The 12650-nt window shown below is 40.8% G+C and overlaps 1 protein-coding gene across 3 annotated transcripts in view; it reads right to left on the minus strand.

The window, feature by feature from the left end:
• The window catches only part of bbs9 (Bardet-Biedl syndrome 9), a 193212-nt gene that overhangs the window by 73220 nt on the left and 107342 nt on the right, over positions 1–12650 (minus strand). For all 3 annotated transcript variants that reach the window (XM_038710511.1, XM_038710510.1, XM_038710512.1), the window contains one exon: positions 4840–5089. In XM_038710511.1, the coding sequence (XP_038566439.1) occupies positions 4840–5089 (250 nt within the window). The remainder of the gene's footprint in view (positions 1–4839; positions 5090–12650) is intronic.

Below are 12650 nucleotides of genomic sequence, written 5' to 3' on the forward strand. Positions count from 1 at the left end.
GAGAATGATGTAAAAAGAAAAACAGATAAGAAATGGATCACAGACAAAAAAACACTATTACACAAAATGAATTGCAGGTTAAAACAGAGTAAACAAAGGAAATCAGGAAAAACAGGCCCAAGTAGAGCAGAGCACAAGACAAGAGAAGCTTTAGCAACAGTGTTGCTCACTGAAGCAAAATACCATTTTCAGAGAGATAGTGTGTGTGTATGTGTGTGTACAGTATGTGGGTGTGGGTGGAAGAAGACTTCAATATACAAACCTCCCTGGTTGAAGTCAGTTCAAAGCTATGCTGACAGCACGCTGATATGACTAATGAACCATGTGATAAACACTCCTGATTTCACCAGGTGTGTGTATGTGTGTACAGAGTGCAGCTGTTGAAGCCAGTTGGCCTGAATGATGTAATCGGGGCGAGACAGAGGGTCAAGGTGATGGAGGGAGGGTGGGATGGAGGGAGGGTGGGAGGCATCTACATGCAACCTGGATTAAATTACCTATTACCAATGACCCTGATAATAACAGCTGCAATATGTTAATATATGTTAACATGCAAGCTCATTTATTGATATCCAGTGATCTTTGACTCTATTACAAGGAAAGATTTGCAGTATACACCTTAACGTAATTGAAAACAGTTCCTGGTGATATAATATACTTAGCATTTTAGGCAAAATCTGCTTTATCTGTGTGCGTGAAGGGAATTACGATGTAATCTCCAGCAACCGTGTAAAAGGTTTTGATGTCAGTCTGTCCGAATCAAAGGGCCACGGATTCTTCCCACATCCACTATTTTGTACCATCAAAAACCATCAGATTAGAGGCACAAAAACAAACAGTAGCCGGAAAGAGACCAGAATGCAATGCAGCTACAAAACAGGCCAGGTCTTTGAGTAAGGGCCATGATTCAAGGTAATGTCCTTCTTGCTTCCGTTATTGTTCTCAAACGTTGTGATCCACATCAAACGATCCGCAAACAGAACACCATTTTGAAGTGCAGCATTCTGGTGACCAATCCACCACCTAGACCTCCTCCCTCTGTGGCCTGTCGCTGAATAACATCACCTGACTTCCTCCTTTGTTCCTGTCATAATCGTTATTACTATTTACATTATTACTTGAATATAAACACATATCATTCAGGGGCCTTTGCTGAACGATTCTGTTGTATTTCTTGGGAGGACAGCTTGTAACATTAACCTTTATTCTCAATGGGACTTACCAGCTTAAATAAAAAGTTATTTAATATAAACAGATTTAATGTTGAATGTTTCATAAAAGCAAATCAATTTAAGAACAGGTTTTCCTTTTTTTTGCTCTGTACACCCATCTAACCTGATCCTCTGCTCTTTCTCTATACTTTTGGATAAAAGACAAATAGAGCGGTAATGTCAGTCTCAGTGTGTATTTAGGGTGTGTGTGGGTGTGTGTTGTTAGTTTTTATATCCGGAAAACTGTCACATAAACATATTAACACACACACAAACACTCTGTCCTGATGAAGCGAGGCTTGTTGTGTGGTATCCCAGTGTGTGGGTGCGGGTGTGCACGAGCGTGTGTCTGTGGTCTTGGAGGGAAAAGGTTGCCGCCGGTGTTGTTGGAAATGTAAACAAGTGTGTATGTTTACGGGTGGGTGAAAAAGCAACATCTGAGGCAGCTAACAAACAAGTGTGTGTGTGGTGTATGTATGTGGTGTTTGTGTGTGAATTTTGGCAACAGACCAAAGGAGAGAGGGAAAACCGCACGACAAGGAAACATAAACACAATCACACGCACCCTCCTCTCTTACACACACACACACACACACACACTCACACACATTTGTTTCACTATCCCCGTGGGGACATCTCGTTGACATTATGCATTCCCTAGCCCCTTCCCCCGAACCTTAACCATCACAACTACATGCCTGACCTTAACACTTACCCCTAACCCTAACCTAAAACCAAGTCTTAACCCTCAAAAAGGAGTCTCTATCCATTGGGAACTCTATTTTTTCCCCAACGGGAAATACAGTAAGAACATGAAACACACACACACTTAATTAACTGATTAAGTTCCGTTACACTGAACTTTGTGTAGAATTACTGTAATCACTATAATGGCTTTTAAATAAGCCTATAAAGTTTTATAGACATTGTCTTTCACACACACACACACACTAGAATTAGAAGTCCTGATTGCAGACCTCTGAATCGCCTCCCTTATCTTCAATTTGCCTATTGATGGCCGTTTTTGTCAGGTGGAAAATCAATAAACCAATCAGAGCTTTACAGGTGGAATTAAGAATAGGGACATCATCCTCCTACATTGTTAGCTAGCTACCTCGCTAAACCTATAAAAATCAGTGATAGAACATCATTGCTATGGCAACCGGCGGCGCTTGTAGAAGCAGCAGCCGGTAGCTCCTTCAAATTTCGCTACACTTTTGTTTTTTATTTGTTTTTTTCTGATTTTATTGCCAAAACATGTGTTACCTCTGACATAAGTACAGTCATTGGAAGATGAAGATGGGGTTTTTGGATTAAAGAGCAGCAGACCACGATCCATCCGGCCCAAACAACCGGACCAGGCACCACGGCGGGTGCGGTGATTGCTCAGAGGAGAGTAAATAGAGTCAGGAGAGGAGCCATGCTGGCCCAGCTTGGACTTAATTCTGCTCCTAAAGAGCCGGTATGGACAAAATGGGACTCATATTGACCAAGCAACGGAATTCAAAGACTGTTACAGAGACCTTCCCCATCAACATCGGCAGGTGGTCCATGTCCTGAGCTGCCAGCGCAAGACTCTCTGTTTCCCAAATGTCAGACTGTTTATTGTGAAGATGAAACTTTCATACTATCATCTGGTCGCTGCGGTTTACGTTCACCCCGTGCAAATTAAAAAAATGCACTGTGGAATCTTCAGGGTGTATACATGTCTGTACATATGTATATAAATAACCGTATTGTTTTATTTTATGTTATATGTTACCATATTTTGATATAAGCCTACACTTAATTATATGTTGTGTGTGTAGCACGAAGGAACTACAAATTTTGTTTCGTTATGCAGCCTTGTGCTGTATAATAAACAACCTTGTACCTTGCATGGAAGACATTGACGCAGCTATGCAACTCCTAAAAGTGCCAAATTGTTTCTGTAAATGTTGAGGCTTTCAGCAACCACCAGTGTAGGTTCCAGGCTGACTGATGCTCGCTACTGATTGGTAAGGGCATTAAATCAGAACAGGACATTATGAAGTGCAGTTATTTAATTTTACTTTATTTTAACATATCATATTAAAATTCCAGAATCATTAGTAAAAGTAAGGAATGGAACATGTGCATGTAACGGCAGTGCTCGGCAAGTTTTCCTGAGAGGAAAAGTAGGAAGAGGAATGGCGAGGAAGGGGGATGGAACGAGTGAATGAAATAAGGAGGGAAGGAGCAAAGGAGGATAGGAGAGAGATTATAATTGATGATCTTGTCAGAAAAACCTCTATAAACTTCAGCCAAGACTAAATGATCCGTAAGGTGTGTGTATGTAGGTTTTTGGGTAGTTGTGTTTGTGCGTGTGAAAGAGTGTATGTATATGTATAATTTTATGAGCGTGTGTACCTGAAAAAAGCCAGTGCCAGTGTGTATGAGTATATCCAGGTTTTATGAGTGTGTTGGTACTGTATTTCACAATGTGCATGTGTTATATAACTTTGGACGAGTTTTCAGTATTTTTTGCATATGTGTGTGTTTGTGGGTGTGTGTACAGATGCATTTAAATATGAGTCTGTGTGTTGGCCGTAAAGTGCACTATGAATAGGCTTCATGTTTTTGCCTGCCGAAGCCTAAAATCTTCACCAGGGGAACGCACACACGCGCATGCACACACACACACACACACACACAAATACCTAGACACAGCTTTCAATGCAACAGATGTTTTTACGCTGTTTCAACTGTAAATCAAAAATAGGAAGGTGTGATAAAATACATAAGAAAATGAAAACATTTACAAATTTAGAAAGATATGGTGTAAGGCAGTTTAAAATTAAAGGATTTGACTCTGAAACACTGCAAATTCTCATTTATTTTGTAGGTGTAGTAAGCGATTATGGAGAAATCCAATACCATGATATAGAGCAAATGACAACACAGAAAGTTACGTAACTAATGTTGGCCAAGTTGTGGGTCAGAAAAATGCTGTTACAGTTGATGCTGCAAAGCTAATATGCGGAGAGGATGAGATGGTCCCACAGCCAGCACACCAGCTCCAGACAGTGATACTCACAACTCTCCTGCTACTGTAGCTAACGTCACAACAGCATGTCTTGGCGAACTAGAAAGTAGGCTAACTGTCTGTGGGCAAGTCATTTAAGTTACCTAACTGGATTTGAATCCCCCACCTTTAATTCTGTTTAGAACACACACCTGTTATTTTAGAGCTGGATCTCTGAGTCTCAGATTAAGGATTGGGTTTAGGCTAAATGGTTAAGGCTAGAAAAAGATTGTAATCATGGTTAAAAGAAACCAACTCTGACTGTTGGTTGGAAACGGGATGCAAACTGCTTTTCTTGCAATACAACAACATCACGATACTTCCTTCTTTGCTTATAAGAGGTGACGGTAATTAAAGTAAGAAAATGTTTGCCCAACTGACAGATGCTGATATTCTTTGGCGGGCGGGGGAGGGCAGTCTCAGAGGAAGAATTTTGCGCTGTTCTGATAATACAGTTCAGAACAATGAGTGCATTAAACTCTACAGTGTTTAACATACTCTGCTCTCCTGGGCTACCTGTCCATTTACCGTCCCTCCCTTCCTTTCCCTCACCTCCCTTTCCCCTTCCCCTTACCCCTGACTCACCGGGAGCAGCCAGGTTCTGGACCTGGATGGGGACTTGGACGTTGGCCTCAGAGGCCAGGGTGAGGCGGCCTCCCTTGCCGATGCGATCGCACAGCAGGGTGATGTGCTTCTTGAGGCGGGCGGTGTCACGAGGGATGCCCAGCACAGGGCCTCCCGCCTGGGCCAGAGATGTGGCCTGGTCCTTGGGGCTCCGCGAAAGGCAGCTTCGCAGGAGATGGGAGACCGCAGCATCACAGCTCTCCTCCCAACCCTGAGAAGACAGGAGCAGGAGTAATGTACTAATGATGATATTTGATTAAGTTCTTGAGTTTAACTTGGATAAAATATGTTTAAATGAGTCAAATGAAGGGAGAAAGAAGGATGAAGGAGAGAAGGAAGAGCAGCAGAATGAGGGGAAAAAGGTAGAGTAACTTGATGTTTTCATTTTGTTAGAGGCAGTCATATAGAAATACAAAGCAGTGAGGTGATAGGGTTGAATAAATTTGAAGTCAGGGATGTTTTTTTCCTCTCCTATTCTTTCTTTTTTCGGTTCTTTTCTTCCTATACATTTGAAAATTGGATAATGGAGGAGGTGACAATAAGAAGAACAGAAGAAAGAGAGGGGAGACGAGAGGACAGGAAGACTAAGGAGAAGTATTTAAGAGGAGAGGAAGAAAGGATGAGAAAGGCACAGACTAAGGGGAACAAGAAGTAGGCTGAAGGAAATGAAATAGAAGAATAGCTGGGGATAAAGAGGAGCCCAAAATGTAGAAAAGGAGTAGGAGGAGGAACAGGAAAAAAAAAAGACGGAGAGGGAGGATTTGGGATGAAGAGGAAATGAAGAGGAGGCAAAAAAGATTAAATGAACAATTTAAATCTTAAATCTTGAGGCTTTAACGATGTTCTTGACATTTACAAAAGAGCAACAAGATAATAAAACACGCAGAATTGCAAAGGAGGAACACACACACACACATATATAAACACACACACGCACAGAAGTAATAAAAGGCAGTGAGGAGATAAGAAGCATGTCTTTTGTCACTCTCTCCCCCCTGTCGTCTCTGGCTGAGATATCTGGTCGGGTCATCGCTGATCTCTGATCTCAAGCACACACACAAACACACCTACACCTATCTATCTCGTCCTACAAAACCCTGAACCCATAACCAGCCTCTGAATGGATGACTGGGGACGGGTGAACCTCAGTGGGAGGTGGTTTGGGTGTGGGGTGGGTGCGGTGACAGGTTGCCTCCCACCCTCCCCTCTTCGCTTATCCTGCATTCCCCCCCCCCCCCCCGCCGCCATGCTGATAGGCCCCTAATGAGCCATAATGACAGGTAATCAACCCTGTAATGATGATGACAGAGAGACAGAGACAGGGAGAGACAGAGAGAGAGGGGGGATTGTAGAAGGTCAAGAAGATGAGATGATGATAGAGAGGAAGGCAGATATTAAAGACGAGTGAAAAAAAGATGAGTGGAAAGACGAAGGACAAGCACAGATAAGAACGGAGGAAAGAGAAGACAGTAGAGGGGAAAAATTGTCCGGAAGGAGAGAAAATGAGAGGGGAGGAGGAGGAGGAGGAGGGGAGGTGGGAGGTGGGTGACCTATTCTTACAACAATACCTCACCAGGTTATCAAATACTTGGAACAACATAAATGCAGGTTTCTGTGGAAACTTGGCACGCTCATGCACGCGCACATACTGACACATACGTTCCACAAGCTGCAGAGGAAAATTAAATGTCTTTAGACCTCAACTGCAGACATTCATCCTCCTGAATGAGAAGAAAGGAAGTAAAGAAAGGTGGAGTGGAGCTGGTTTGGACCGAGGCCAGAGCGATAAATTAAGACAAAGTTCCAACTAAAGCCAAATTTGGAGAGAAGTTGGTTTCCTGTACCCAGAAACAAGAGAAGGATTGTATTATTCAATGATCTCTGAAGATCAAATCAGTTTGTGTTGGTGAACATTTTCCACTTTTTAAAGAATGAACCTTGGGTTAATGCATATTTCATTGTTATTTTAAGTGAAGACTCTCTTGAAGTGAATGTTCAACATCGATTCACAAGAGAGATTTTATTGTTCTTCAAGATAAATCTTGAGAATAAAGTTTGTTTGAAGGATCGCTTTGTCGAGTTTTACCACCTGTTCAACGAGCATATTGACTATTGAGCAACTGAACAACAAATCAAAAATGAAGAATCTGTGTCTTTGAATAATGCTCACTACCAGTTCAAGACACCTGACAGTGGAAATAAGGACTGCTGTGTAATTATCATCTATTTAATCTCTTTCTATTTGATTTAACAAGTGGTAAACACAACACCTATGGTGAAAATGTTATCTAACCATAGCCTATCTTTAGCTAAATGTTTGTTGCATCGTCGTTAGTCATTCCCCAGCAGGTAGTGTGGAGTGCGTTTATCAGTTATCAGAGTTTTTTTCATTTTGAAGTTTAATGTCTTTTATGTACATGGATATTTTATCTTCAGCTCTTCTTATTGTTAATTTGTTGACTCATACTCTGAGTAAACTATGAAAAACAGCCCTACAGACATCTGTAGGTGGTTCAGATTACTTTGAAGGTGGAATAAAAGCATTTTAAGGTCTTGATGGGGCTGGTAAAATGGAGTCACTGTCACCAGGACAACCAGATCAAAGTTATTGTTACTGTTGTACTGTACTGTGAGTGATATAGGAGAACTTGCCACATTCAGCGATTGTTTTTTAAAATTTTCTCTAAGGCATGAACATAATTTAATAGTGCTCCAGATCTGTTGTAGGAGTTTAGTGCAATTAGTCTGCTGTTATCCCAACCTACGTTTTTAACTAATGGATTATATATTGCATTACTTCTACAATTTTGAGTTTGGAAATCCTGTATAAATTACACTTCATAATTATGTTGGCATTATCCTGTTTAACTTTGTAATTCAAATTATGATGTAAGTCTAAATGTATTCATATAGCCTAATGATATCATCATTCATTTAAAAGGGCTTTTGATGCTATTGTATAACACTAATTAAAGGTTAACTTGTCTCTGTTTATAATAAGGTCATCTGCAAGTATAATCTTTTGGATGTCTTAGCCATCAGGCCCCTGGGAGAGAGTGACCGTGTGCTGACATATTGGCATAGACAGATGAATGGTTGTTGTTGCCATTTAGATGACAACAGGCTGTGCTTCTGCAAATGTAAAGCTTATTAGGGCCACAATTCTGCAGACAGAAACACTGATCCAACTGTATCCCCTTAATTCCACTGCTGATGCTGGTAAAAAATGGTAGACTTTCCTTTATGGATCTATGAAAGCAGGACTTTAATACCGCTTTTAAAAAGGAACGGTTAAGAATACGAATTATGTTCTTGCAAGAGGTCCAATGAACCTCTGATCTTACTTTTAAAGATGATGATTTGGAAATGTAAGTGTCTCTGGATCAGACCCTCAGTTAAATTGTTAAAACATAAAAGTATACTGGTGGGTATTACTGTGTCTGTAATTGATCTGTCTGAGTACTGTAGTTTCATTGTCACTATTATGAAGATGTACATAGATGGTTAAAAAATTTGTTTTCTCTTAGTAAATCTTTCCTTGTCCTTCAACAATCTTTGAACTGCATCAGGGATATCAGGTTCGACAAGGGGGAAATCCCAGGTGCGATTGCAAAATTACTGGATGGCGGTGGATAAAATGTTCCCGGGCCCAGCACACAACCTTGGAGGACTCCCAAAGAGACGGGTAAAGGTTCAAACAGCAATCCTTCAATCTTGACATCCTCATCACGACTGGGAAAGTAATTTGAGAAACATGAGTTTTGGCTCTGAGAGAACAATGTTTTAAAGTCGGTCTCCAGGGGGAAAAAATCATCCATACAATCCCATCCCTCAGAAAATCAGTGTATTCCTTTATCTAAAAAATATATATATTTTTTTAATTCCAAAAGGCTGGATTTGGCACAGTTTCACTGTCTGAAGTTACACCTCTGGGTGTAATCAATTTTAAATACAACCAATTACTGTAAATGTTTGCTTACTTACAATCACAAGCTCTAACATGATTTCAAGAAACCTGTGATTTGAAAGGACAACAGCATTTCAGGAGATTTTAAGTGAGTTCAATAAGAACAAAATTAAAGATGATCCAGTTTAAAAAGATATAGTTCAGCTTCAGCAATAAGTTAACAACTGTCTGTTCAAATTGTATTTTCTTCTTGTTGGAGTTGCTGAATTCAAAAAGCCAGCATTGATCTAATGAGGTAAAGTGTCACTTTTAAAAATTAAGATATGGAGATGGAGGGATGGAGGCACATGGAGATGAAGAAGGATGGTAAAGATGGTCAGAGGGACTGAGGACTCAAGACGTAAACCCTATGGGTAGACATGAATATTGGACATTGGACGTCGGTACAAAGTAATCCACCCGGAATGTGAGCATGTATTTGATTGGCCACCGCAGCGCTTTGCCAACCCTGCATGCTGTTGCCAGAGTCCGCTGCTCTGCTCGATTGGCCCTATTCAGATGAATGAGAAGGCAGCATTGGGACAGAATCAGAATTAGTCCTGGACTAGACTGGGTTGACAGAAATTATTTGGTTTGGGTCACATGGAACCAAACTGATTCAAAAATCCATCTGATGTGTTTCATATAAAAATGACACCTGGTGAAATACAATAATGACCCTGTGTGGCTTTGGAAAAAAACCCCTCAAATTCTGCTGATTGGAAACATTTCATGCACTATTCAGTGATTCTTTATATCACAATAAAGCTCAGAGAACCATCTGACTGTGTGCTGCAAAGAAATTTTTTTTCCTAAAAATGCTCTTTACAGCGCTGTAAAAAAAGTTCCACAAGCCTAAAGAAACATGTTCGGGTACTATATAGAATTTTTTGGTTAAGAGTGCAGGAAGCCAGTGCGAAGCAGGCTGTGCATTCTGGTAAAGTAAACAAAAGGCAAGAGAATGTGGGGGTCATACAAGAACAGCAGGCAGAGAGACAGACAGCGTCAGCAACTCTGTTCATGAGCCGACTGACAGACGGAAAAAGAGACAAACGGGGGAGAGAAAGAGAAAGTAGGAACAAGGGAGGGAGTGAAGATGAAAAAGATAGGGGAAAGAGGAGGAAGGAAAGGAGAAGAACAAGGGGTAAAAACAAGAGTCAGAAAATCAGGGAGAAGAGATAGAAAAAGAGACAGTGAAAGCTTACAGCAAGAGAGAGAGAGACATAAATAGGGTTAGTGAGAGTGAGGCAGAGAGAGAGAAGGATATACAGTTCTCAGAGAAGAGAGACAGAGAGAAACAAAGAGAAGGAAGATGTAGAGAAAGAATGAAGTACAAGGAAGATCAGAAACAGACAAGAAGGTTGATGAAGAGTAGTGGTTGAGGAGGGAAGATGGACACAAAGATAAATAAAGAGTGGTTAGGGGGTCAGTGAGTGATGAGGACGATGAGCGAGTGAGGAGAGTAAGTAGGAAGAGAATAAGAAGTGAGAGAATAAGAGAAGGAAGAGGGTGGTGGGAGTGGAGGAGGACAAAGCAGGTGGAGGAGGAACGAGGAAGAGAGAAAGGAGAGATGGTGGGTGAACGGCAGGAAGAGGACCAACAGGGAGGAGAAAGAGAGAAGCAGGAGGAATGCGAGAGGAGGAAGGAGGTGTTCTGGTTGGCTGCAACTAAATGAGACATTTACTCTGATACCACAGAAGCATTTCTTCTGCGGCTCCTCCTTCTCCTCTTTTCCCAATCCAACTCTTTTAATGCAGACCTGGAGAATTTGTACCCCCCCTCCCTCCGTTCCCCTTTCTGACCTTCTTATTCTAAACACTTCTGTCTATTTACCTCAGATAAATAATTCTGAGCATCTGCAGCTGCTGTCAGAGGAATGGCTCCTGTCCAAATCACATTTCTGGGAAGGAAGGGAGAAAACCTCACCTTGTTTTTTGATTAGCTGCCGCACATTTTTGAAATTTTTACGGTTCTCTGCACTTTGCACATCAGATGGATAATCACATAATCTAGGCTAATGTGACAGATGACATACAGGTCTAAGGTCATTTGGTATTCTGTTACATATTTCTGTTTCATGCAGCAGAGGTGAATGTCTGTGTCTAATGGGAAAGAGGAGACTAAAAGGTTTCATTTGTTGGCACACTTTTATAGTGTTAAATTTGCAGTTTGGATGCTACAATGTCTCTAAACAGCAGATGAGATACACCAGATGAGAAAAGGTGTAAGTTGATAAAACTGCATATACGCCCACCTAGACCATCTAAAATTTGATACCGTGGGTTCACAGCAATATTAAACTCTTTGCTTTTGGGTTTTGTCCCTCTTACTCTCTGATTGGTGTGGGTTGTTGGGCACTGCAGAAAATGCGCAGGGCTAAAACAGGATTTTGCAACTGCTGCATTTAATTTATATATTGATTTAGAGGTGATAATGCTGAAAATGGTACATTCAAAGCAAAGGAAGCAAGAACAGTGTTCCTGAGACAAAAATAGTGTTCACATGCTATCTATGTCATTTTAGGGTTAGTGCATTAAAAATATAGAAATTTATTCCATATTTCAAAATTCTTTTGTTAATCTCATGGAAGATGCAAAAACCACTTTCATTAAAATTTGTTTTTATTGGTTAGCATCTTCTTACGAATCAAAATAAGTCCACAAAGTCTCCTATTTCATGCCCACCCACTTTCCCTTTAACCCTTCTCTCTCCTTCCTTAATCCAGCTTTTCCGTCCTCTTCTGTGGCTTTATCCTTGACATTCCTGAGATTTACTCCACTGAAAGGACACTCTGACAGTAGGAACTGCATTCACCTGAAATGACCTCACCTGCACAGGAAAGGTCAGTGGGTTGAGATGAAGAGTGTGATGGGGCATATCCATTCTAACACCACAAGTATGTCAGACACCATAGCGAAAATGAGATTGTGGGTTAATACTATGCCTTCATAATTTATATAGTAAAATAAATCTGTAGAATTGGCAGAATCAGGAGTACTAAAGATTTTTTTATTAAATTTTCTTTTTACTGTAGGCTTATAAAAACTGAACCTTTATTACTTGCTGATTTCAATGTCATCAAAAATGAAAACTACAAAAGCTCTTTTTAAATTATAATAAACCAGAATTATTCTTTAATGAAAAAAATAAAATTGTGCTGATAAGTAAAAAATACTGCGTCACCATGACAGTTTGTAGTCATGGTACTGTATTGGAGAGTGTGTTGTGTTTTCTGAAAATAGCTCATCAGTGCACCTGTTTGTTTTAATGTTGTGGACGTGGCCCTGATTACTGCTAATTCACTTAATGCCATTAATCCCATTTAAAATAACACACACACTCACACACGCATATACACGCACACACACAGTCCCCTGAGACTCATCAACTGACCCTCTGAACCTATTCCTGTCTACAGTTTGTGTGTGTGTGACACCGTAAAAGATTTTTTATGTACTGTTGTTTATGAAGACACAGATGTTTGTGTGTGAGTGTGTCGTCGGGCTGTCAGAGGAGGCTGCAAATAGACTAAGTGGTAATAAGAGGCTGAGGGGATTGATCAGAGCTGTGGAAAAACTTACACACATACGCACAGTACACACTTTCAGAATCTCTATGGGGTGAGAAATCTTTCGTAGTCTGACTGCAGCAAATGGAGGAGCTCTGTCAACACGGCTGTTTATATGAGTATGAGACCCCTGCAGCATGCGCACATACACACACACACCTCAGATTCTGAATCAAAGGCGGATTAAAGAGCAATATGTCATCCATTCACGCTGAAGCCTTTTGTGGCCTTGACCTCTTGTGAGCATTTATGTGTGTT

The sequence above is a fragment of the Micropterus salmoides genome, unplaced genomic scaffold (genome assembly GCF_014851395.1).
Source record: "Micropterus salmoides isolate LMB-PRFRI ecotype aquatic unplaced genomic scaffold, ASM1485139v1 Ms_hic_scaffold_11, whole genome shotgun sequence".
NCBI classification, from domain to species: domain Eukaryota; kingdom Metazoa; phylum Chordata; class Actinopteri; order Centrarchiformes; family Centrarchidae; genus Micropterus; species Micropterus salmoides.